The 26,585-nt window shown below is 43.7% G+C and overlaps 1 protein-coding gene across 1 annotated transcript; it reads left to right on the top strand.

Moving 5' to 3' along the window:
- Positions 1-1,528: 1,528 nt before the first annotated feature.
- LOC100707526 (myosin phosphatase Rho-interacting protein) lies at positions 1,529-26,181 on the top strand. The gene is made up of 22 exons (XM_005469042.4): positions 1,529-1,849; positions 5,064-5,141; positions 5,224-5,289; positions 5,667-5,818; positions 6,818-6,902; positions 7,756-7,927; positions 10,700-10,895; positions 11,961-12,054; positions 16,778-16,876; positions 18,147-18,203; positions 18,304-18,372; positions 18,462-18,551; positions 18,631-18,740; positions 18,933-19,428; positions 19,712-19,804; positions 20,517-22,541; positions 22,627-22,774; positions 23,021-23,138; positions 23,877-24,036; positions 24,647-24,748; positions 25,262-25,348; positions 25,721-26,181. The coding sequence occupies exons 1-22, from the start codon at positions 1,721-1,723 to the stop codon at positions 25,859-25,861; spliced, it is 4,767 nt and encodes a 1,588-aa protein (XP_005469099.1). The 5' UTR covers positions 1,529-1,720; the 3' UTR covers positions 25,862-26,181.
- Positions 26,182-26,585: the final 404 nt, after the last annotated feature.

The raw sequence follows: 26,585 nt of genomic DNA, 5'->3' as shown, positions 1-26,585 counted from the left end.
TTGAGATGTTAATTAGTTTGTCCATAATGTTAACCCTTTATAGATGGATGGAGAGACCAGAGGTCACTCTTTTATGAGCACCTGCTGTGTTTCACTGATCATAATGTCGGCTTAATGTATGTGGTGTTAATTACTGTGTGATCCTTCACCTCCTTTATTTTCATGAGATAAATGTTATGTCCAGCTGCTCTCCCTCTGATTCTAAGTGCTGTAAACATTACAGATAGAGCTTTAGAAAGCAGTCTTTTATATTGAAAGATTTAAGTTAATGTGATGGCATCACACTGCTGTTATGAACTTGTGTATAGTGTTAGTATCCACATTATCATTGTTAGTAAGAACAACACGTTTTGCTCTGAAGGTCAGTTTATCTATTCAAACTAGATGTAATGTGTCCTTTCATTTCCTGTTTATACTGTCAAAATAAATAAAGCCCGTTACGGGGCTGTGTTCATGGGGAAGAATATTGTTAAGAAGTATAAATAAATATGCAGCGTCTGACTCTTGTCAATGCAGGTATGACGTACTGATATTATAGGATACCTGTCAAATGCTTTTCTGAATTTCAGAATAAATGTGTTTAAAATCTTTATTGTTTCAGCAAAATTTCACAATTAGGGAAGTAAATGAAAACAATATTTAATATTTTTTTTTATTTTATATGTTTTTTTTCCCATCTTGATCAGACTTATGTGTAATAGTGGAACCTCCCACATGAATATGATTTAAAACTGATTTTGTTATTATTAGCATACTGGATCTTCTGGTAATTTTATAAAGAAGAAGCAGTTTCAGTGTTATTAAGAATAAAAAATTTGTATGTTGTACTTTTGTTGAGATGTCATGAAAACAGCAGTTTATTATAATGTATTTCTGATGTATTTTTTTAGAGGATGTGTCTCATTTATAAGGAAGCAATAATTTTGTAGGTTCTGTGCAGATGTTATATTTTGGTACAAAACAAAGTCAGATTTCACAAATTTTATTCAAGAGTTAATATTTTTATTTACTTAATTTGTTAGGTGTGTGTGTGTGTGTGCGTGTGTTTGGAAGTGAATTAATTAAAAAAAAATTAATTTTAAAAAATGAGAGAAAAAAAACGACGCATCCACGCAGAACAGAAAAAAAGGAAAAAAACCCAAAACGATAATAATGAGTTTTATTTTGTAGGTGTGACCGGAAAGTGAGGTGATTTCGCCTCTCTTTTAAAAACTTTATCCTCAACTTTGCTCAAATATATGTTGTTTTAAACATAATTAATTATTAATTCATTATTATTAGTTAATTTATATTCATTTCTGTACTAATTACGGAATTAAGGAAGGAAATCCCGTTAATAATCGATTTTACTTTGTAGGTGTAAGCCGGAAGTTGAGCGCTTAAACCGCTGTGAGAGAAGTAGATGACGCTGTAAACTCTACTTTTCTCTTATTTATAACACATTACTGTTTAATAGATGTGTGGCAGCTGTATGTGTGGTTTTTTTTCTTTGTATCTTAAACCGCTAAAAATCAGCTTTATTTTGAAGGTTGCGATCGGAAGCGGAGCGGCGGTATCACGTCAGAGGCCATGACCATGACGACAAGAGCGCGCGGCTCAGTGTGACAGATGTTGTTTGAGGAGACACCGCTTTACTAAACTGGGAGACGAAGAAGAGGAGGAGGAGAGCGGGCCCTGTCTGGATCTGTCCCCGCGGAGGAGAAGCGGCGCTCACCGAAACATGTCCGGGGAAAAGGCGGCGGCGACTCCCTGCAGCAAGTTCCAGGCGAATATTTTTAATAAGAGCAAATGTCAGAACTGCTTCAAGTCCCGTGAGCTCCATCCGCTCAACGACCACGACCTGGAGCAGGTGAGTTCACGATCACCTCAGGTGCTCCTGTCATAACGTTTAGCCACTTTTGTTCGGAATTAGTGAGCTTTCTAGATACAAATGTTATCATTAAATCGCCAGTTTTAGTCTAAAAACATGCAAATTTAAAATATGAAAATGCTAGCTTTAAGAAATCATTTTGGTTGATCAGTAAAAGAATCAGAAAAGGTTCTATTTTGTTTTATTTTATTTCTGAAACTTTCCGGGAGTCTCTATATTCAAAGTGTCCCTCCCAGAATATATAAAAGTCCCACATCAGCCTCCCTTTAAGTCGAAATGTCCACAATAAAACTATAAACTATAAATAAAACTTTTTTTTCCCGTGGTCTTCGGCATAAAAATCAGACTTTTAAAGTTATTTAATCTTCATTTTACCAAAACAGCGGTTTATTTTTTTTTATTACGTTTTAAATTAATGAATTTCTAAATTTATTATGTAACATATTTTATTTATTTATTTTAACATTATTGTTTTATATTTCTTTACTTTTAGATTATATGGTATAATTCTATATAGCCTAAAAGATTACAAATGTAAAAAATTTAAAAAGAAATGTTGACTTTAAGTTTTGAGTTTATTTTTAAACCATTTCATCAATGTTAGGGGCTGTGTCCAAATTAATAACTAAGGTAGGTGGTAAGGGATCAGGGTTTGTTTTATTATGTGAAAAATGCTTCCACAGCTATGATTCAGGAACGCAAAAATAGGGCTGGAAAATGAGTTTCCTAGGACAAGGGAGAAAACAAATTTGAAACTCTGCACCCAGAATAGATTAAAAGTCATGACTAATTCTGTGATTTCACCACCCAGTCCCACTACAGTAACCTCCCTGCAGTCTCTTATCCCATTGTTCTGTAGAGTAGTAGTCTTTGGAAACCTGAATATGTAAACAAACCCTGATTAAATTACATGATGTGATTAAAACTGATGCGTCAATGCACAGGTAGTGTTTACTGTTAATTCTGTAACTGTTATTCCAGTTAAAGGTGTGCTGTTAGGGTTGGTGCTTTGTATTTTGGGATCAATAAATAGTTACTAATCAAATCTAGTGTAATCAAAGATGCCTTCACCCGTGAAATGTAGTTTCATTTAATTCTGTTCATGAAGAAAAGACTGGGAATTCATTGGTTTCCTGTTACTCGTTGATTTTTTAAATGCATCAATCTGTCTTAAAAAGCCTGAGGAAAAAATAAATTACATCATCTTTCTACCAGGCCTGCTTCAGCCCTGTGTACTTAGTGCTGAGTAAAACATGTCAGGACTGAAAACACGCTTATGAAGGCGAGGTGATGTAAGGAGGCGATCGTGACAGCTTCCTACATGCCTCACATTGTTCAAATATGCCATCACTTTGTGTCCCCCTCCCGCCTGCTCTTGCCGGGCCCTGTAATTTCAACACCGTTCATCAAACCTGCAAACACCACACATGGTTTTCCAGTGACGCTGCAGGCTCAGAGAAAACCTGCTTGTTTTGCTGTAATTGTGGCACTTTTTTTCTCAGCATTTTAACATTTAAAATGACTCCGAAAACAAAAAAACCCATGTGTCTGAGACAGGAGAAGCACAAAGAGTATAAATGTGTTTATTTAATACTTTCGGGGTCACCACAGCGGGTAGCTCAACATGTTTGATACGGCAGATTTTTTTTTTTCTTTTGGCCGGATGTCCTTCCTGACTCGATCCTAAAGGGATTTGTGTGTCCCCATGGAATCAAAACCAGGGATCTTTCGCTCGTTAGGCGAAATGTGTAAACCACGGCATGATTTAAATGTGAAAAACTAAGTACAACCTCACTGTTTCATAGGGCAAACAGCAGCCAGGTGCTACTGATCAATGCTCAGACCCAAGAACTCCGTCTCAGTCTCTACAGGCCTCAGCTAGCAGGATAAATGTTCAAGTTTATGAGTGTAAAATTAGAAAAAGACTGAACAAGTGTGAATGGTTTGGAAGAGGGCCAGGATAAATGAAAATAGCCGGAGGGCTTATGTTCGCAAAGCTTTCTGGAACAATGTTTTTAGACTGATGAGAGTAAAGTGGAGATGTTTGACCACAATGCACGAAACCAGACTTAGCATATCAACATGAATGGCTCATACTAACTGTCAGCACAGTAGTGGAAGGATGACGATTCGGGCACCTTGCATTCATTCAGTAGACTATGAACTGCTCGGTATACCAAAGTGTTCTAGAGTCAGATGTGAGGCCATCTGGGTGATTGAGCAGGAAAAGGATCCCAAGCACACCAAGATATCTGCAACAGAACAACTGAAAAAGAAAAGACTCAAAGTGGTGGAATAACTCAAAGTCCAGACCTCAACCTGACTGAGATGCTGTGGTCGGACCTGCAGACAGCTGAACGTAAAGCAGTGCTGCAAACTTCAATTAACTGAAGTGATGTCATAAAGAAGAGTGGGCCAGACGGCTTCCACAACCATGCAAGTCTGAGATATGTGTGATTCTGTTTTATTGTGAGGATTTTGTGCAGCTCTTGAAGAGTTACAAGGTTATTTTAGTAACTTTAAACCAAAGTCTGAATAAGTTATTCTATACTTTTACTTGCTTACATTTGACTTATGCTGTACCACTGTTATTGCACTATAATGCTGCTGAATGAGTTATTCTGTCTCATTAGAGAACAATGACTGAAAATGCCCTTTGTTTTGCTCTGCTACCTGTGAGCTGCAGTCTCTGATAAAACACTGTTAGGTCATTTTTACCTGTCAGATGTAAAAGACTGATATTGTCGCCACCGTGCCAGCAGGGCGGGCAGGTGGGTAAAGTGGAAACCCAAGTTTGTGAATGCGATAACTCGAGAGTGAAGCGACGTAGGAGTTTCAAATTAATACCATAGGTGTATATATCAGGACTCTGAGGGGTACCACTGAGCGCTGCCATTGTCTTCATTAATGTTCATAAATATCATTATTACACATTTTCTTGAAATATTGTGATATAGTTTTGAGGCTACCCGTGCATCATGTTATTGCTGCTAAAGGTGGTTCCACAAAGTGCTGAATCATGGATGTACTGTCACTCTGGAATCAATCAAAAAATTAGCAACATTGGCAGATTTGTACACGTTTCTGTTGTCAGATGACCAGTTCAAATCCCACAACAATAACAACAGGCATCAAATCCACATAGTTCAAAACACGGACTATTATATGACATCACTGTCCTGTGTCCTTCCAGGCCAAACCCATCTATGCCGGCTGGCTGTGTTTGGCTCCAGAGGGGACAGATTTTAACAACCCGATGCAGAGGTCGAGGGTAGGTCAACTTTTAAAAAAAACGTAAGTCTCGCATTAGTGTGATCCTGTGGTGATTTTAGTTTCCTGTCCTTCATTGTCAGAGATGGCAGCGGCGCTTCTTTATCCTGTACGAGGACGGCAGCCTGAGCTTCGCTCTGGATGAGCTGGTGAGAAACAGCACAGATACTAAAATTACAAACAAATGCAAATATAAAACATAACGTGGAGTGTACAGTAAGCCCCAGCCTGTGCATGCATCTGCATCTACTGTATGTTTTGTTGGGATCAAGAAGGCATCTTTAAGCCAGATGTTGTGCACACAACCACAGCAGATGATGTGGGCTTAGCCCGTCCTTTAATGCACACATCCCCCCTCTCTGTTTCTCTGTGATCCCCTTAAATCCCGTTCCCTTTCATTCCACACTTCACACCACAAACTACTTTCTGTTTAGTGGCCATGAATCTGAAGTTTTAGTAAACATGATGTCTTAACTCGCTCTTTGACCCCTGGAGGAATAATTTGGATGTTCTGATTCTCCTGCAGCCCAGCACTTTGCCACAGGGGACGGTGAACGTGAACGTGTGCACAGACATCTTCGATGCAGAGCCCAGGACGGGCCAGAAGAACGCCCTCTGCATCGTCACCCCAGAGCAGGAAGTATTCATCCGTGGTGACAATAAAGACATCATTAATGGGTCGGTATAAAGACCTCAGAGTAGCATTAAAAAAAGAGATCGCTGACGTGTGTGGGCACAAATGAGCAAAAAGGGAGAAGCTTTCTTGAAAACACAAGTTGAAAAAAAAATAGAAAGCCTTAATTTTGAAAAGTTGGCATGTTAAAGCCCAGTGGTAAATTACTATGACTAACTAAAGGCTTTTATTCTGAAAATCTGACAGCCTTGCAGCATCTTCATTGCTTCCAGTATCTAACTACAGTCGTTTATTTTGAAAACTGGACATATAAGTGCATTTTGATAAATTCGTCTAACTCAGGTCTTATATCTTACGTCAAACATAAGGCTCAGGGACCAAAAATGTGCCCAGTAAAAACTACAATCTGGCCCACTGGATGGCTATGGAAGCCCCCCGGACATTTACCTGCATTTTCATACATTTAATAAGTTCCTGTTTTTTTCCCTTTTTTTCTGTAGTTTTTTTTTTTTGACAATTTAAGTCAAGAGTCATGCTGACATATTTCTTTCATTTACTACAAAAGAATTTTTTTATCATGTACAAAAACTGAAATACATTTTTGAAATTACTCTGCTTATTATTATATTAAGATGAAATGTGTAGTTAAACTTTATTAAAATGAGAGAAAGGTCAGTTTCATTCCTCAAGATCAAATGAGCGTGACAACCCTGCTCTATAGGGCTTCTCACTATGAAACTCTCACATACCTCTTGTCATCCTGATAGCTTTCTGTACCTTCTTGGAGGCTTTTATTTTGAAACGAATTACATTTAGAGGCGTCATGGTGGCTTCCTGTACAAACTGAACATAGCTGTATTTATCATGATAACCTTTTAAAACTAACTGGCTGGTTTTATTTGAGAAATTACATGTTTTGAGGCATAAGAGGGCTTTTATTTTGAAAATTGTAATATTATGAGACTAATTGTGGTATGTTTCTTAATCATTAATGGGTGAGTATAAAGATTTAGTTCCCTGTTTGTGTCATGTTTTGTCTCCAGGTGGAGTGAGCAGCTGGCGGTTTATCTGCAAACTCACAAACAGAATCAGAAGAAGAAACGCAAAGTTGAGCCTGTGGCCAATCAGGTATTGTGCTCATGTGTTAAAGTTTTTGTGTTCACGCATGTGGACATACTGATTATGAGGCTTGTTTCAGACAAGTTTATACCAAAGAATCAAGACTGGTCTTATTAAGGTAAAAACCACAAATGTGCCAGTAAATAATCACCTGTCAGGAGACGTTTAGAGGATATTTCCTCAGTGAAAAACTGAAAGAAACACCAAGGAAGAAACTTTCTGATGCCTTTGAAAGTTTCAACTTAATTTCCAAATGAAGACAGAAAAAAAGAGTTTAGAGAGTTTAGAGAACTCTGAGTGAAATCAGAGGACTTCATGGTGACTTTTTAAAATATGTAACTGTAACAGTAAACCAGCTTTGCATGATTCACAGCTCAAAATAATCCTTATTTATCTGACTCTTAGCCTCAGTGCAGCCCCCTCAGTTCATCCTCTTTTTGAAAATACTCTAAAATAATGTGTTTTAGCTCCTCCCTCTTTAAGCCAGCTTTCCTCCAATTGGCTGCCCCTCCTAAACAGCAGGTGGTTTGTGGATCTGTGGTCAGAAATTAGGGATATCCCCCCCTCCATGACATCACAGAGACACAGTGACAAGAGTAGAAAACAGTGTCTAAAAAATTTGTGTTTAGAGCAGAATGAAGAATGAAGCATATGAGAACGTTTAAAGTGTCTGTTATTGTACAGAGTCTGTGTGTTTGCTGTTGAGAGGCGTATGGATTTATTAGAAAACACACCAGTATATGCTAGATTTTTTGTGTGTTTTCAAACATGAATGAACTGTTAATTTACAGCCACATTATTGTACCTGTATTAATTTAATGTTAAAAGTGTGAATTTTCTTTGTCTCTCTAACAAACTTCAGGAGCCCAGTCCAGCAAAAATGGTAGCAACCGATCTGAGTTTTCCATCCTCGGGGAGGGACCGCCCAGAGCCTGGCCAGTGGCAGGAAGACCAGCGGGACGGGGGACCAGATGTGACTCCCATCTGGACTGTCACGGACACCGAGCCTCCGGGCCCTGAGCGGACCCCTGCAGGTGCAGCGGAGGAAACCAAACAAACACACACACAGCTTTCATGTCTATCAGCCAATCACAGCCGTTTCCTGTCCTCTCGCACCATCCTAACGTCCTGCAGATGTTTGCACACTCGCAGATTTTTATTTGTCCATTTCATTTAACCCTCCTCTAACCAGGCGTGCCGGCTGAGCGCTCACTCGTGGGCAGTCGTAGGAACGGGCTGGATGAGTTTCTATTTTAACAGGAAGTGGAGTTACTTGGAGAGATGTGCAGGAAATCCTGTGCCTCTGACCTTCAGGCATCATAAAAGCCAAACAGCAGACATGAGCCCTCCAAGGCCTCTTAAACAAGTCCTAATGGGCTTGATGTTCGGCACAGGGCAGGTATTTTTCCCTGCTGGAGCTTCAGGCTGCGACAAAATGGACACGAGTGCCCATCTGGCATCAGGCTTATTGCATAGTCTGGAAAGGTCCCATAATGAAGGTCTGGATTAACTCCTGCTGACTCTGACTACAGGCTGCTTCATTAGAGAGATGGAGGCTAAACACAAAGCTCCCTCTGTCAGGATTCCCCTGCTTAACAGGCTCTCCTCCGGGGAACTCATCCAGGTTTTTAATTTCTTTTGCACATTCATCCCATTTCATTATGTTTTCAACATTTGGAGATTTCTAATGTTTACTGAAACAAACACATACTCAAATCCAACAAACACATCAGCTGATTCTTTAACCTTCCAGTTTAAAAGCTCTGCTTTTTTAGAAACAAATGCTTTTTAAATGGCTCTACAGATGCTCTCAATCAGTTTTTGTGTTTTTTGAGACAAAAATAATAACTTGACCGTTAGTTGTGCAGATTCAGGGAATAATTAAATAAATAGTCAGCAGACTTGTTGCTACAAATAAGGGTTAGCAGCAACCGTAAAATCATAATGGATCCACTTATTCTTACATCAGCTTAAAAGGGAGTCTTCTACCTTTGCACTGAACAGATATCAGTTATGGTGATGACAGCTTGTGGCTTGATTGTTTTGCCTGTCAATAACTGTTCAAAAAGTATACTTATCAGTACATGCTGCTGATTTCTGTGTTTCCAGACTACGCAAACAGAAATCAGATGAACCTCAGTTCAAACTTGTTGTTTCATATCGTTGACATGTCAAAGTTTTTTGTTTTTTTACAGAGTGGTCTGTAAAAAAATTAATATAATATATATAAAAAGTTGAAAGGTTTGATGAATGTGCAGTCCTGTGAAAAAAGTGCACCTCGTGATTTGGCGGCCTGTAGAAACAGCTTGACCAGCAACAAAACAATCGTTTTCTGTACAACTTTATCAGTCTTGGCAGAAAACGTGAACTTTGGTCCACTCTTCTTTGCAGTGTGGCTTCAGTTTATGGAAGTTTGCAGTCCTTAGTGTATGCACAGCTCTTTTCTAATTGGACTCTCATGAACTTTAACCTTTAACATGCTAACAGAGACCTGCAGAGTCTGAGATGGAGCTCTTGGGTCTTTTACAGTTTCCCTGAGTATTGTCTGACCTCGGGGTGAATTTGCTGGGACGTCCACTCCTGGGAAAAGTTGCAAAGTGTCTTGAATGTTTTCCACCTGTGAATCTTTCTCACTGTCGAATGATGGATTTTTAGAAAGGGCCTGATACTCATTCAGTGTTGGAAGGGTTAACACATATCCTCACAAAGCTTCCTAAGTTGAATACTTAAATTAAGACCTGCACATTAGAGAAAATTTACTGACTTAAACTCGACGGGAAATCTTTGAAATCTGTCTTTTCTGCTCCTTTAGTCGGGCTCTGCTTTTATTTTTGCGCTTTCACAGTGTTGTCAGTGTTAACGGTTTCTTTGTATCGTAGCAGCCAAAACAAAATGATTAATAGGCTGTCATACAGTAAACAGAGTACTTCTCTGTTGACGCTACCATAGCAACTTTACAGTATTAACTCTGAATGTGGGATTATCCTCTTCACAATGGGGAGAAAGTGAAGGCACCTGAACCATCTGCATGACTGTTTTTGCATGTTTTTCCCAAGAGAAGCTGATTTAAAGTCATTAAAAATAGACACAGAATGATCAGATAGAACTTTCTGCCTAATTCATTTGCTCATCGCGAAAAAAATAAAAATAATTTCATTCAGACGCAGCCAAAGGAAGGTTATTTCCATATGCAGAGTCGCCTTACTGACACAAATTATTACAGAAACAGCAAGAAAAGGTGGAGCTGGGGTGGAAGTGGGTTGCAAAGTGGCTTGCATGTGAAGCAGCTGAAAAAGTTGAAGAGAAGAAAGTGACAGATTTGTGTATTTGAGGGCCTGTAACTGTAGTGTGATGGTAAAATCTTGCATGGCTTCATCAGATCGGCTAAAGCTACTGTAGAGCGAAAATCAGCTGATTTTAAGGGGCAGTGATTTTCCTTTCACCCTGTGTTGTATGGCTTATCGCACTGTTGAACTGATGTAGTGATGACAAGCTGATAAAAGTCTGAATATAAAGCATCAGCTTGACATTGTTCTTTTTATCAGAGTGGTAAAAAGCTGTGATTTTTGTTATTTTAAATGGTGCTGAATGAGGTAAAACACTGACGTGTTGGTGTTTCCTTTAAAGCCGGCAGGAGAAGGTTGAGTGAAATGATTTGTGGTTTGTGATTAAAGCAGCTTCTTGGCTGAGGTTTTATGGCAAAGGGACGCCTAATTTTGTGGACTTACACCAAGCTGTGGTTTGATGTTCCTGCTCTCTGATGATCTAACAGTCTGAAACTTTTTTGTGTTGCGTTTTATCTCCAGGCAACGCCTCCTCCTACCTGTGCCTGGACCCCAGGGGCTCTCTGACCTCAGACGGCACCGTCGGCTTCGGCGGCTCAGTCGGTTCTTCAGACTTGGCGGCCTCTGAAAGCGCCGACACCGGCAGAAACAACCGGCTGGCTGAACACAACGACATCCAAACATCAGCAAACAACAAGAACCAGAGGCAGGACGGGAGGTTAGAAGCGAAGCAGCTTCCTGCTCATTTTAAACATCTTATGATTACATAAATTTTCGTGTTTTGGAGCAAGCAGCTTTTTCTTTTCTTATTTATGTTTGTGTGTAATGTGTGGGTAACTCATCAGAGCCATTTAAAGTGCACTGGCAGAGGAGAAATGTGCAAGCAATTAGCACAAAGGACATCCAATGCCTCCCCCAGCATAAAGCCGAACAGGCATCACACACCGCTAAACGGCAGATCAAAGCCTCACGCTCTACCCCTCCATTAGAGATCTGACTGCTGCATTTTTATATTTAGCCAAGAGAAACCCTCCCAGTTTGTGCCCCAGCAGCATGCGAACGGGTCACGTGAGGAGAAATCATGTCAGCTCTTCGCTCTTGTTGCCTTTTTGGGAAACGAAAACACAAAATCCTTATCCCTCCCCCCCAAATAAGGTCAGAAATTCCAAAACGCTGGTGTAATTAGATATCCTCGGCATTGTTTCTCAGGACCTCAACACTGACAGTCTGCCTGCCAGTCAGGGAACGAACCTCAGTTTGAGGGCACGGAGGTGTCTGAGCCCACCGAAAGCCCCCACAGTGTGCTGGAAATGACAAGAAGAAACACTCAGTTCATTTCAGGTTCATCCAGGTTTACTTTCTTATTAAGATTCAAGGCTTCTGCCCCAAATCTTACCTTAGTGGGTTCAACCAGGCTGGCGGGGGCACACCATCGACCCTCTGTAACGCTCACTGTGACGTACAGATGGACCGGAGGAGCTGTTTCAGCCTTTTTAGGAATTTTTAACCCCCCCCCCCAAAAAATGTTACCTCACAATAAAGGTGACACAGCCTCAAGTCTCCTTATCTTTAGATCAATCACACAAGTCTTGGGTTTCTGTTTTAAAGTTTTTCTGTTTGGTGACTTTTGCCCCGATTTCATAGAAAAATGCCATTTTTGACCTTTCTGAAATCCCGGAGGATGAATGGGAGCAGGAGAGCATCCACAGACTAGTATAGGTTCCCGTTAAGGTCCTTGTACCTGAGTGGAAGGAGAATCTAATCAGCTCTTCCTGTTTTCCAGCAAAAACAGATCGGAGGCCGCCAGGAAAGAGCAGGAAACGGGAGCATCCGTGTCGAGGATGGGCAGGAGCGAGACTCGTACCAACAAACGAGAGGTGAGATGTAAAAACTGCTTCAAACTTAAGATTAACGGCTGTGACACAGAACCTGCATCTGTTTTCCTTTCTCTTTAAATGAGTGGTCAGTGTGAATGTCTGAAACTGTGAGCCCAAAAATCAGCGACGTCCAGCTTCTTTTACCCCATCTTCATCTTCAAGCGTGCTGAGTTTCATAAAGAGTTTTCAGGTCATGTCAAATATCCTCTAAATTCTTATAGGAAATATTTTTATTGGAGAGTGAAATCCTTCCAGCATGTTTCAGGTTTTCTGTGAGAAGCCCTCTTTAAAGTCAGTGATTAATGGGGCGTGTCGTTCAGTTTCTGCAGGTTTCTGCATGTTCATGCATTTATGAAACAGTACTCAATATCATGCAGTCATGTGAAAAAGAAAGTTTTCCCAGGACTCTGGAAAAAACGCAAGTCCTGAGACAAACAAAGTACATCCCAGTGTTCAGTAGCTTGTACAGTCACCTTTAGCAGGAGTAACTTCAAATAACAGTCTTTAACATCGCTGTGGAGGCATTTTGGCCCGCTCTTCTTCCTGCCACAGCATTTCAGGCAGAGTGAGGTCTGGACTTTGACCGGGACACTGCAGCACCTCCATTCTTTTCCTTTTCAGCCAGTCTGCTGTAGATTTGCTGCTGAGTCACATCTGACTCTGATTATAAAGAGGAGCTCATTATCGACTCAGAGGTTCCAAGATGCCCAAATCGTCATCCCTCCACCACCGTGCTGACCGTGCCTGTGGGGTGTTTGGTTTACAGTTTAAAGATCGTGTCATCATTGATGTTATTTAATATGTTTGTAATACATTTGTCTCTTAATTTTATACCATGCTTTTCACCCGTGGAACTGAAAATGGCATCACACTTCAAGGGTTTTCCTGGTATTGAAAATCTAGTATCATAACAACCCTGGTTTACATACACAGATCATTCTTTAAAACTAGTTTTACCGTGTAGTTTTTTAATAGATAATTGGACGTATTTATCTCGTGGCCTTCCTGCGAAACTTGGGGACTTTGGGAGGCAAAGAGAAAGATTCAGTTAAAATATCTGAGTGAGGTTTTCTTTCTTTCTTGTCAAACTGGGCGAAGATATTTAGAACCTGGTCTATCCAGTTATTATTGGAGAAGGCAGACCTGAACAGGTCGTCAGTATCACAGGGATAAGAGAGTGAAACACTCATAGTCCTGTGTGGACACAAACGCCACACAGGAAAAAAAAAAACATACAGCCAGCCAGCCACTGGATTCAAACCCACAACCTTCTTCCTGTGAGGTGTGAGGGAAAAAGATGTGATTAGTGGAATCGAGGAAAGAGGACTTCTCACTGCGTTCAGTTCAGAGATTTCTTTGTGGAGGGCTTCATATTGAAACACCGCTGAGCTCTGGTCTCTGCTTTATGACCGAGCGAAACACATTTTCTTTTTAACAATTCAAACAAATGTTTTTCATTTGAACCATGTTTAAAGTTAAAGGAACGCCCCTTTAAAAACAAAAAAGATGCTGTTCTTTAATAATTGTGGTAAATAAATGATGTTTTTGCCATGAGCGGGCAGCCGTACTGACCGCTGACCACAGCAAGAGTCAGTATACAGACAGAGAGCGCTGTGAACTGGTGACGGCACAGACAGACGGAAACGTCCAAAACTGAGAAAACTAAAGATAAGAACAAACGCAGAGACATTGTTGTTATGTAATGTGTAACTGGGAGGTTGGTTTCACATTATTACAAAAGAGGCCGGCCTATTTTTAACCCGGTGAGAAAAGAGCCCAGAGCGAACAATAAACAACAAGATGAGAACAATTCTCGGTGAAATCGTTTATTGTGGTGAGGCTGCGCAGGAGCGAGAGCTTATAATAAAAACGTGATCGAGAAAATAAAATTTTAAGTCCTTCAACGCCGGCATCCAACAATTAAAAACCTGCTTCCTGCCTGTGGTCGTTGGCTAACCGTGAACAGGTAATGATTAATCCTAGCGTGGGTTTGCCGTGATTCAGACCAGCCGTCGTATCCAGCTGTGCTCAGGCTGCACCGGGCCGGGCCAGGAGGTTGGACTGGTTTGAACATGACTCAGGCAGCAGCCAGGTGTTATCCATGAAAGACGTCACTCTGAGGCCGAAGCTCCGACCTGATCAAACGCTGCCCAGAGTTAGACGGAGAGTTAGGAAATCTCCCAAATTACAGTCCGAGGCTGTTTGTTTCGGTCTGTCAGTGTGGGTGTAAACAACCCGAGGACCTGTTCAGGTCTTCAGAGCGCTCATTCGGTCTAAGCCGGTGATGAGAGCGTGGCGTGAAACGCGTGGACGAGCCGGTCGGGCCGTGTCCGGGCATGACTTTCTTCCAGCGTGAGCGAGCGCATGTGTCGGCAGGTGGGAGGCAGGCTGGTGATTCACTGTGAGCAGAACTGGTTTTGATGCCCTGAAGCAGTTCAGACGGCGTTCCTCTATATTTTCCAGGGATTCGGAATAAACCAATTAAATGTGAGGACCCGAGGCACTCGGGGATTCTTCGCGAGTCTCTCGAAGTGCTGCTGACAGGCTGAAGAAACACATGATGTCATGTATTTACTGATAAACTCGGAGGAATGAGCGCCTCCCGGTTTCTAGGCGCACATCTGTTTGTGAATGCTAGTCAGTGTGTCAGGGCTAGACCCCAGTGATTAAGGAGGTGAGCAACCCCAGCAGGAGTCTGTGTGACGGCAAAACACAAGCATTCCCACGGATGATACTTAAAGCGAGATCACCTGTTAAACTGAGAAATGTTTTCAGGATTTTCTGTTTCTGAAAGGAGGGTTTAGTAGTTCAGATTCCTCCAGATGAGCCAGAGAAGCAGATTTAAAGGAGAATCCATTAAACGAAGCAGGAGAGGCCTGTGGGCAGCGTGTTGTGCAGCACACATGAGATTAACTCGCTGTTTCACAGAGGGACCAAGGACCCAGCAGCAACCTTCAGCCAAAAGCTGGCCCTCCTCATGTCCACCTGAGGCATTAGCCTTACGGCACATGAGATCCCTGCTTTACCCAGTGAGTTACACCGGCACCGGAGCTCACTGGTGTCTGCTAATTCAAATCAACTGTGTTTGTGTTGTTGGTGCCTGTAAATGTATTTATGACTCATAACATGGCTCGCTTTGTGTGCTGACTGTGCAAGAAGTCTGTGTTTGTGCATTGCACACATACAATTTAGCTGACAACTTACCTCTCCATCCTCACATCCGAAAATGGTCACACATGGCTTCACATTTCTAAGCGGGTTCACTGCCACCCCACCCCGCCCCCCAACCGACCTGGGACAGGTGTCTCTGAACCAGTTAAAAAAAACAGATGAATGGATTTTATAACGGTGGTACTAAACACAGTCAGTGTTTAATCAACATCCCTGTCAAACCGTTAAAACCTCAGACTGCCGTCTCCGGGCAGGTTTTTTTTTTTATCCCTCAGCTGTAAAAGACTGATGGGTTTGGTTGTCACCCTGCTGGGCTGGTGGGGAGGTGGCATGGACACTCAAGTTTGGGAACTTCTTTGTGAAGTTTGCGTGTTCCCCCGAGGCCTGTTTGGGCTGTCTCCGGCTAGTCCGACTTCCTGTTGCAGCTCAAAGATTTACACGTTGGATTAGCTGGTGATCTTTTTAAATTGGTCATGTACAGTGAGTGGCAGTGTGAGTAAACAGTGTGAGTGCATTACATTAGTCTGCTTCCTTCAGCTCTTTATTTTAGTTTGTTCGCTCCTTTCACAGTAAATCCTCGTTTTCAGCAGCCGGAGCTGCTGCAGAAACATTGTTAAATCAGAGATTGGTCGTCTCAGTGGCCGCGGTTAATCTTTGATTAAACACACTCTCCTTTTCCAGAGGATTTACTTTTTAAATACAGCAGCAGCAGCAGAATATTTAGGCCCACGCGTTCATTTATGTGTCTTTGGGTGCGTTTGTTTTTCTAGCCAGGAGAAGGTCAAAAGAGCCTGTCTGGAGATTCCCAAGTCAGCCTCTTCTTCTTCTTCTTCCTCACTTCCTCCCCCTCGGCTTTGGGAGGCCTTCAGGAAACAGAGGAGCAGCTCTGTCTGCAGTCAGAGCGCTGCGCTCCTCTGTGTGTCGGAGCTTTGGATACTTTTCAATATAAATGCCAGAAAAAAAAACACAAAGAATGTTTTGTTGTGATTAAACTGGACATTTTTCCCCTTTAAAGTGGTTATATAAGGAAGAAGAATGAATCTTTTGAACAGCGGAGGCTCAAGTAAACAAAAAAAGGGGACCCTTGTTTCACTTAATGCGGTGTAATCCAGAGTCTGATACGTGCTGTTAGAGCCGGCATGAAATCTGATCATAACAGGCGTGCGGCAATTTCACTCTCAGTTTCGGAGCATCATTTTGAAAGGTAAGACAAAAGCTGCAGAGTCCCGGGGATTATTTATCCTGTAAAACCTTTTTCATGCATTCCACGGTCAGACCCGCTTCAGCAAGTGAGAGTTTAACAGGCAGTGGAGAAAAGCCCGCCGGGCTCCCCGCGGTGCTCCGCGGCGGGCCTAATCCTCACAGCTGACGTCTGTGCCAAGCGTCCAGACTATCGGTTACTCTGGTTGGTGGAATGCAGGCAGCACATGCAAACAGCCTCCGTCCTGATTGAGGAAACGTGTCACGTCTTCTCATCAGTGAAAGCCTTCCTGTGAGGGAAGTTCCTATAAGTTTAGGGTTTAATTTGGGCTTCTTTTTTTTCCTTCTGTAGAAACTGCAGTCGTGTGGAGACTCGTCCTGTCTCGTTGCCCCCCCTCCCCAGAGAAGAGCCAAGTCTCTGGACCACAGGACGTCAGACACGGCCATGACGGTGAGCCACTGATCCAAGGGCAGTTTCAGCCTCGAAGCTTCCAGAAGTGACTCTAAGCACGCTAGCACAACTTTTTACTGATACCCGATACTGATTATTGATCTGATCCCAGCAGAAAGCTGAGTAGAGACCATCCTCTTACCTGTAAGGAAACATCAGGGGATGCATCGTTTGTTCTGACCTTTTCAGGCACGTTAAAACTCGCTTTGACCAAAAACGTTTGCAAACACAGAGAGAAGCTGTTGGTGGAGCAGGTGTGACATACCTCCAACTGCTGAAACTCTACTCTGCTGACCGGTGGCATAATAAACACAGTCCCACAGATCAGTCAGGCTCAGACTGATATCTGATTCAAACATCAGATGGTGTGGAGCTCCCCCCTCCTACCCAGCCCTCAGTTTTGCAAATGCAAATACTACAGTACTCCATTTCTTTGTTTTGTTTTTTTGAGCACGATGGCAAGTCATCCAGGTCCTGAAGGAGCAAAACAGCCCCAGACCGTCACACTACCACCACCATGTTTGGCTGTTGGTGCTGAATGTTGTGTTAGCTTCACGCCAGACGTAACGGCAGTCAACTCAACTCGTTAGTCCACAGAATTTTTCCCAAGAGTCTTGGGGGTCATCCAGACGTTTTTGGGCGAAAGAAAAACAAACCTTTGTTTCTTTTTGGTCAGCAGTGGTTTCCTCCTTTGAACTCTCCCATGGATGCTATTTTTGCCCAGTTTCTTTCTTACTGTTGAATCATGAACTCTGACCTTAACTGAGCCATGTGAGGCCTGCAGTCCTTTAAATGTTGTTATGGATGCTTTTGTCTCTTGGAATATTTTTGATAGGCCGGCCAATCCTGGGAACGTTCACCACTGTTCCAAGTTTTGTCTCTCACCGTGGTTCACTGGAGTCCCACAGCCTTAGACATGGCTTTGTAACCCTTTAAGACTGATAGATGTCAGTGACTATGTTTCTCAGTTGTTTCTTTAGTTCGTGGCTTAATGTGCTGCTTTTTGTCAGACAGGTTTATTTAAGTGATTTCTTGATCCAGCCGGTCTGACAGTGTGGCCGAGTGTGGCTCATGAAATTGAAGTCAGCTTTTCAAATCATTTAAAAACTGCATTTTGTATTTACTCGGTTTGTCTTTGTCTTGTATTAAAATGTATCACATAAGTAAACTACTGGTCAAAAATGATGGAAGCAACAAACAGTCTCAGCGAACAGCTCTTCCCTTTTCTGTGTGTTTTATTTAAACTTTGTATTTTTTATCTTCTGTACAGCCAGACTTGTTAAACTTCAAGAAAGGCTGGATGGTCAAACTGGATGAAAATGACCAGGTAAACATTTTAAAGTAATCCAAATCTGGCTGTTTCAGGTTGTGATGATGATTTAAAGGATCTTACCAGCCTGTGTGAAATGTGCTTTGCTTCCCTCTAGTGGAAGAAATATTGGTTTGTGTTGTCGACTGACAGTCTGAGATACTACAAGGACTCGATGGCTGAGGAGGTACTTTAAACCCGGCTTCATAAAGTAGAATATAAACAGTTGTTGTGCATTTCCAGATCTTCATGACGTTTTCTTTCGTCTCCTCACAGGCCTCAGATCTGGAAGGAGACATCGACCTAACGAAGTGTTACAATGTGTCTGAGTACCAGGTGCAAAGAAACTACGGCTTTCAGATCCACGTAAGTCTTCGCTTCTGCACGTCATCACTTCATGTTCTGCTCTAAAGATGGAGGTTAGTCACATGTTTTTATGTTGCAGACTCCGAAGGGCGTCGTCACGCTTTCGGCGATGACTGCGGGGATACGAAAGAACTGGATCCAGGCGTTGATGAAGAACGTCCATCCGGCCAACGCCCCTGATGTGGCCAGGTGATCAATTCAAATCAAATCAAACAGGTTTTGTGCAGGTTGTGCAGTTTAAAGTGTTTACAGGTGATTTAAAGATGAGATAAAAGGAGATGACAAATAAGGTGAAGCTAAAATAAAACGTCGACATACTAAAAGCACTGAAATGATAATAAATGATTATTCTTTTTCATTTTTAAATCATCTTGTTCTCAGTTTACCTGGCCAGCACATTCCCTGCAGCCCATCTGAGGTCCTCCCCAAACCAGATGTGACTCAGGACTCTCCCTCGGCCGACATCTCCTTGGAGAGTGACCCTCACCCCAAAGCCAGCAGCGTGACGGAAAGGCGGCACGAAGGCCGCTACAGAACCTTCGACTGGGCTGAATTTAAGCCTGAGAGCGAGTCGGTGGTGGACGCCGATCCACAGAAATCCCCCTGCTCGCTGGAGCTGGGCGACCTGGAGCGAAGGAAGCGGCGCGAGGAGAGGAGGAGGAGGTATGAGAAGATGCTGGGCTTCTCTCTGCTAGAAAAGGACGGCAGCGTCCGAGCACTGAGTCCGAAATCGCAGCAGAGAATGGAAGAGGAGATGGAGGAGTGCTGGAAGCAGGTGGAGAAGACGATGTTCAGACTGGAGAGGACGGTCCCGCTGTTTTCTGATGGGAGAGATGCAGAGGAGATGGAGAAGGTGCTGCAGAGCTACAGGAAGGCGGTGAGTGGATTTTCAGTTTTAAAGAAGAGTCTCAGAGTCTGTTGATGTGTAAACTGTGTTTAACCATAAAAACAGGTAATTATGCAAATTTTTGAAGGCCAGAAATTATTGGAAGTATATCTTTAATTGACACAGTTGATTCTTTTGTGTTTGCTCACAGGGAAACTACAATCTGTTTGTCTGTTTCTTTTCTATACAGGTGTAAAAGTAAGGTTCACCTGATGGAGGATGTGACGGTGTTTGTTGTGTAGATTAACTCTTTGTGTACTTTATGTTATTGGAGGTGGAAGATCTGAAGGTTCAGTTGGAGGAGTCGGAGCGTCGCCGACTGGAACTGGAAGCTCAGCTCAGCGTAGAAAGATTTCAACATCAGCAGGTGTGAGAAAGCAGCTTTTATCTCAGGCTACGTCCACACTAAAACGCATCATTTTCTCTCCATTTTGGCCTCCCGTCCACACTGAAACGGCGTTTTGTCTCAAGGAAAATGCAGCATTTTGAAAACGCTCTCGAAAACGCATACATTTGAAAACGGTGCTTTCGCGTCCCAGTGTGGACAGCGAAAACGGAGACACATGTTAGTCATGCGATGCAGCCGTGTGACCACTTCAACCAAGATAGCGGAGGGCATTATACAGCAGTTGTTTTGTTTGCGCTCAATTTTGACAGCCCTATTAAAGATTAAAAAATTCTTTAATTCTCAATCGCTTTTGCAACTTTGTACTTTTGTGTTCACTCAGCAACAACTCCACCTCATTGTTAGTCCATTTAAAAAACTCAAAGAGACATTTCAAAGAGCCAGAAAGTAAATAAACGGCAGACAGGAATGAGGCAGGTCGAATCGTCTTGCGTTTCACGCATGCGCAAGACTGGAACGTAAGCGTTTTCGCCCGTTTCAATGTGGACGCACAACTCTGTGAAAACGACTGAAAACGATAGTGTGGACGCGGAGCGTTTTCAGGCGAAAACGCCATTTTCAAATTTATCCGGGCCTAGTGTGGACGTAGCCTCAGACACTCATTGGTGTGTTTGACTGACTTTGATCGTTTCAGTCGGGTTTCTGTAGTTTTATGACCTTTTTTTTTTTTCAGATGGATTCTCCCGTCAGTCCTGAAGCTGATTTCTACCCATTAGATATGAAAGAGCCACTCAAAGACCCGACGAAGAGCCTAAAGGAGCTCCTGCAGCAGCAGAATGTCATCAGACACAACATGAAGGAGCAGCTCGGCCAGGAAACACCTTCACCAACACCACAGCTGCCCAGCATCTGGCTGCACGATACGGGGGGCGAGCTGCAAGAACTGGAGGATTTATTATCTGAGACAGCGGCCTCACCTTTACTGTCACCTGCATCAGACAGCCAACGCTCTCAGAGTGAGGGAATGAGCTTTGATGACAGGACAGCCGACCTCCAGGACCAGCTGGACGCAGACGCCCGTCAGCTGTTTCCTGTCTCGGAGACACAGGTGGATAAGTTCAGCTCGTGGGCCCATGAGCCCGCAGAGGGAGACGAGTCCCGGCTGAAGCAGGTGACTCCTGATCAGGTGACCCTGAGGAAGCTTTCCCTGGAGGTGGAGCTGCTCACGAGCCAGAACGACGCTCTGAACCAGCGCAACCAGGAGATGCTGAACCAGCTGACGGAGGCAGACCGCGAGATCGAAAGGCTGAAGGTGGAGCTCAACAGCAGGTACTCAGAGCCCCGTGACCTCCCTGAGGTGGAGCAGGAGGGGAAGACCAGGGTGGAAGATCTGGAGATGGAGCTGAACTTGAAGAACCAGGAGCTCCAGGAGGCCCAGACGCTGATCAGCTCCCTGGAGGAGAACCTGAGGGAGACGGAGGTGCTGCTGCAGCTGAGCGACCCGGTAGGAGAGGATGAAAACAAGAAGAGGGCCGAGAAACCAGAGGGATACCTGCTGCGGTGTTTCGAAGCAACCGAGGCCAAGCTGACAGAGCTGGAAAAACAGCTCGACCAATCAGAGCTGAACTGCAGGGAGCTGCAGGAAGCGGAGAAACTTTCCCGCCAACGAGTGGCAGAGGCGGAGGCTGACATCAGGAGGCTGAATGAGGAGTTAGAGAAGGAGAGGCTGAAAGGAGACAGAAGTGTTTCTGCTGAGGAAAAGACCCAGAAGGTGATCGAGGGGATGGTCGCAAGGCTGAGTGCTTTGGGGAGACTTTTAGAGGCGATCGACAGGTTGGATAAAGGAGGTGAGGCGGAGGTGGGGGAGGGGGAGGGGAGTCCTGTTGTGGTGAGTCAGCTGGAGTGGGAGGAAGCTTTTTGGAGTTTGCTGCTGAACGAACTGAAGGAGGATCCGTCCAAGCTGATCGAGCCTGCAGATGTGCGGGTCGGCGAGGCGGCAGAACAGATGATGCTGGAGACACGAATGCTGCTCATAGGCCACCGTCTGCTTCAGACCAAGCAGGTGGCGCAGGAAGGCAGAGAGGGCAGACACGAGGGCGAGGCTAACGATATAGCATTGGAAACCACGAAGACTGAGGAGGAGAGCGGCATCTTTGATGTGAGTGACTGTGAGCGTTTCAAAGCCATCACACAGATTAAAATCTCACTGCTGGACCAGCTCGCCGCCTCCCTCAGCGCCGCCATGCACGAGGAACTCCAGCCAACAGCAGACAGACTGTATGAGTTTCACTCTTCAGATCATCCCTGGATAGCGTCGTTCATTCACTCCGCAGCGTCCGAAGCACTTTACTGCCATCGTTTGTGCAGGCTTTGGGCTAAATACGCCAACTGCTCAAAATGCGCCGAACTCCGGGAGGAGAACGAGGACCTCAAAGCAAAACTTTCAAACCTTGAACAACAACGCACGTCGAAGATGAGCGCAGGCTGCCAGACTGATGAGATTTACCTCCAGGACGCGGAGCTTCAGAGCGCACAGGAGAGTGAAGAAGAGGAGGAGGAGGAATTGATAGATGAGATGGAAATCCCACAGAAGGTCTCAGATGAAAGCTTAGAGGAGAGCGATGAACCAGATGGAAACGTGGAACTGATTTCATCTCTGAGAAGAAAGGTGGAGGAGCTGGAGGAGCAGCTGATGGTCTCCGAGGACAAAATGAGGTTGATGCAGCTACAGCACGAGAAAGAGACGGAGAAGCTGAAGGTAGGCGCCGCTTTCATCCACTTTTGTTTGACTTCCTGTCATGAGCTTTGTGTGTGACCCGTGTGAGCGTCCGCTGTGCCTGCAGGTCACCTGCGAGCGTGGACTCGCCTCCATGGAGGAATCTCACCTGAAGGTGATTGAGGAGCTGCAGCGTCGACACAAACAGGAAGTGGAGCGCCTCCTGGTGGAGAGGGACAGACTGTTAGAGGAGGAGAGCGCTGCTACTGCAACAGGTGAGGGAAACCGCCCAGTAAGAGATGAGGCGTTGTCCAAAATCGATTAAAAGTAGATTAAAATTTTAGACTCAGATCAGCCTCCTGATGAATGCCTGTGGTTTGCGGAGATTCAGCAGCTGCTAACGTTCCTCACCTGTAGATGAGTCCTGGATCCATCCAGACATTTTTTTTTAATCTGAGAAATTAAAAACATTATAGAGAGTTTGAGTTTCAAATATTCAGACCTCCTCTTCTTCCTCTCAGCGATCGAAGCCATCAAAAACGCTCACCGCCTGGAGCTGCAGAGGGAGGTGCAGAAGAGATGTGAGATCGAGAACAGCAATGGGCTCTCACACCTGGAGGATGTCCACAGGCAGCACAGGTACGTGAGCATCCCAGCAGGTTTTACAAGACAGGAGGGAAACACTGGAGTTAAACCAAAATGTCATTCTGGAAAAATCATCACCGCGGGCCGGCGTCGGGACAAAGAGCAGACTGTCGATTCTGGTGGTCAAAGACGTTTTTTACAGGAAGAACAAAAGCACCTGCAGCTCACAGCTCTGTGCCAGAATCCACAGGAAACCTTTTCCCCACCAACACGGTGCCGGTGCAGAGCCTGAACTGAACTGGCTGGCAAATTCTGGCAAATGTTTTAAATCCCATGATATTCTCTTTAACAATCAGAGCCCGAAAAAATCCTACCTGCCCTCCTCTGTGAAGGCAGGTAGGAGGTGCTCGTACATACCAGAGAACATAACTTGTAAATCACAGCAGGCTCTCGTACTCACAGCAGTTTTCTAAATGAGTCTATTTTCTGGTGGAAATGAGTGAAATTGGATCCAGACTGGCAACCAGCACCCTGTCATAACCGCTGCAGTTGAGTGGGAAGCAGCAGTGATGAGAATTGGCACCTCCATCTGCTCCTCTGCATCAAAAGGAGCCAGCTGAGGTGTTTCAGGCATGTGATCAGGATGCCAGTGAGGGGTTTGGGGCCCGGTGCAGACCCATGCTGGACAGATCGAGTCTGTCAGCTGGTTTGGGAACACCTCAGTGTGCCGACAAGGAGAGCTGAACAGAGAAAATGCGGATAGGTTGTGACTCTCAGTGTGTGTCTTTGCAGTGAGGAGCTGGCCTCCTGCCAGCGGGAGCTCGAGGTTTTATCGCAGCAGTTTTCTCTGAAGTGTCTGGAGAACGGACATCTGGTCCAGGCTCTGGACGCCGAGAGGAAGGCCCTGTGCCAGTGCCAGCAGGAAAACCAGGACCTGAGGACCAGAAACCAGGTGAGACGCAGACTGCAGGGTGTTAACGGCTTCTTCTGAGATCCTGAAATTTTAAGATAGTTATGAAGACTGTTGATGTGATTACAGCTCAGTTCAGATCACTCTCATTTTCCTCTGCAGCTTTCTGATTTAGCGTCTAAGTCTGCCGCCGCCATCGTAAAAATCTCCACATGACGATTGTTCTCTGTTTGCTTTTTCCTGTAAACAGGAAGAAGCTTTGCTGAAACTTAGCTCCATTTATGCAGCCTTTGTTTACACTTTGGTGAAACACTAATCAGGATAATTCAGTGTTTTTTCTGTTCCTAAGTAGATTCATGGACTTTTGTACTTGGATCATGTCAGAAATCATTCATTGTTTGAGTGTTTGTGGCTTTAAAATCTTTTCATGCACGCACATTAAAAAGCTGAGCTGTTGTTCACTGTGAGTAAGAGCTGCAGGACTCAAAAAACAGGCGAAAGATATTCACAGACTCCAGTGAGACCAGAGGTGCGAGCTTGACTGTCGCTGTGGGGGTTTAAACGTGTTTCCAAATACTTTTAAAAAGTGTTTTTGAGGTCAGACGTAAAGAAGCTTGATCGTTTCTCCTGTTTTTCACTTTTACCTGGTCAGGAGCTGAGCGGCCACCTGGCAGCAGAGATCACCAGACTGTGCACACTCGCCAAACAGGACGCTCTGCCGCTCAGTCAGGGGATGGACGTGTACGAGATGGAGGTGAGTTTGGCTACTGCATGGTCATCGAGAGGATTTTAGGGGATTCTAACGTTCTATTCCACCACAAACAAAGCCATCACGGCTTTATTTCCAGCATCTGAAGTTATTAAAAAGCACTGAGTAAGAAGAAGTCCCACTCTCTATTTTGCTGTCCAAATAGAGGGGCAGTCAATCAAAAGAAGGCTTGCATAAAGGTGGGTGGCTTTAAAAGAAAGAGGAGCTCAGAGAGAGGATGAACCTGAGGCTGCACCAAGGCCCAGGATCAGATAACTAAGGATTATTTTGAACTGTGAGTCATGCAAAGCTACTCTGGAGCTGGTGTCAACTTTCAGCATGTGATGCCCTCTGGCTCCATCAACACAAACTGCAGTAAAAACTGAAATTACACCCACTCTGGTGATTCCACATAAAGAATGATGATGGTTTTTCATGATCGGCTCACACATACAATATGTAAACTATGTAAATGTGCTCGTGAGCCAACTCAAAGGTTAAAAACACATTTCATTTCAGATCACGCTGCGAGTGAAGGAGTCTGAGGTCCAGTGTCTGAAGCAGGAGATCACGTCTCTGAAGGACGAGCTGCAGTCGGCTCAAAGGGTGAGAGTTTCACGCACAGCAGCTGCACTAATAATACAAATATTACTACTAATAATACTGTAATCTGCTAGTTAACCAATCCATGCTGCAGAGCTTCATCAGTTTTTAAACATCAGTGTTTGATTTTGAGAACTGAAGGAGTGCTTGAGCCTGAACAGCTCATACTATCAGACGAAATAAGCAGATAATGTTGCTTCTACCAGGGCGGGGCTTCCAAACATTAGCTGTAGTCACACTCTGTGTACAGGTGACTTACTTGCAGGGTTCGAGTGTGTGTTAATTAGGACTGAGGGTGATCCATGCCTGGAGTCGATCAAATCGAGTGGACAAAACAGCTAAATAAACCAGATTTTGTTTTTTTTGGTGTGACAGGACAAGAGGAACGCGACAAAGAAGTACAAGGACATGTACACAGAGCTGAGCATCGTGCGGGCAAAAACGGAGCGAGAGGCGGACGAGCTGAGAGAAAACCTGAGGCTGGCTCATCAGGCGCTGGGACGAACGTCGCCATGACAACTCGTCAGTTTTATTTCCTCGTTATATGCCACCTCACCCCGCAGTTTACTTCAGATTTTTATAGAGATAAAGATGTTTTTACTGCTTTAACCTTTCTGACACTGAATCTGTGATGCGTTTGCATTCACTGACTATTACCATAAAAACAACTGTAAAATATTTGTTTTGTTGTTTGTCATATTAAAGAAATATTTTAAATTAAACTCCTTTTCTGGCTGATACAGCTGCACTGTAATTTATATTTGTATTCAGGCTTTAACACTGCAGTGTTTTTATTGTAAAATTATTATTTTTATTAAATGAATTTGTCTCATTGAACCAGCGATGTTGTCTTCCATTGTGCTAAAGGTGAAATGCTTTTCATTATTGCCCTGGGTTCCTATACAGTGGTCCCTCGGCTATCTCGGGAGTTATGTTCTAAAAATAACTTGCGATAGGTGAAATCCACAAAGTAGCCAACTTTATTTTTACAATTATTATAGATGTTTTAAGGCTGTAAAACCCCTCACTACACACTTTATACACTTTACTCAAACAGGCATGAAGATTTTCACACTTTTCTCTCTTGTTTAAACACTCTCAAAGTTCAAACCTTCGTAGAAAAATAAGTCCAGTATTATAGAATGACACCAAAGGCTCCCGCTGCTGCTTTTGGCGGTGCAAAACGTTTCGTCAACATCGTTGTGTTTGTTGGGGAGAAAACTTACAAACATACAGTACA

The sequence above is a fragment of the Oreochromis niloticus genome, linkage group LG4, assembly GCF_001858045.2.
Source record: "Oreochromis niloticus isolate F11D_XX linkage group LG4, O_niloticus_UMD_NMBU, whole genome shotgun sequence".
NCBI classification, from domain to species: Eukaryota; Metazoa; Chordata; class Actinopteri; order Cichliformes; family Cichlidae; genus Oreochromis; species Oreochromis niloticus.
Note: the sequence above shows the minus strand (reverse complement) of the source record. Positions and strands in the feature narration are given on the sequence as shown.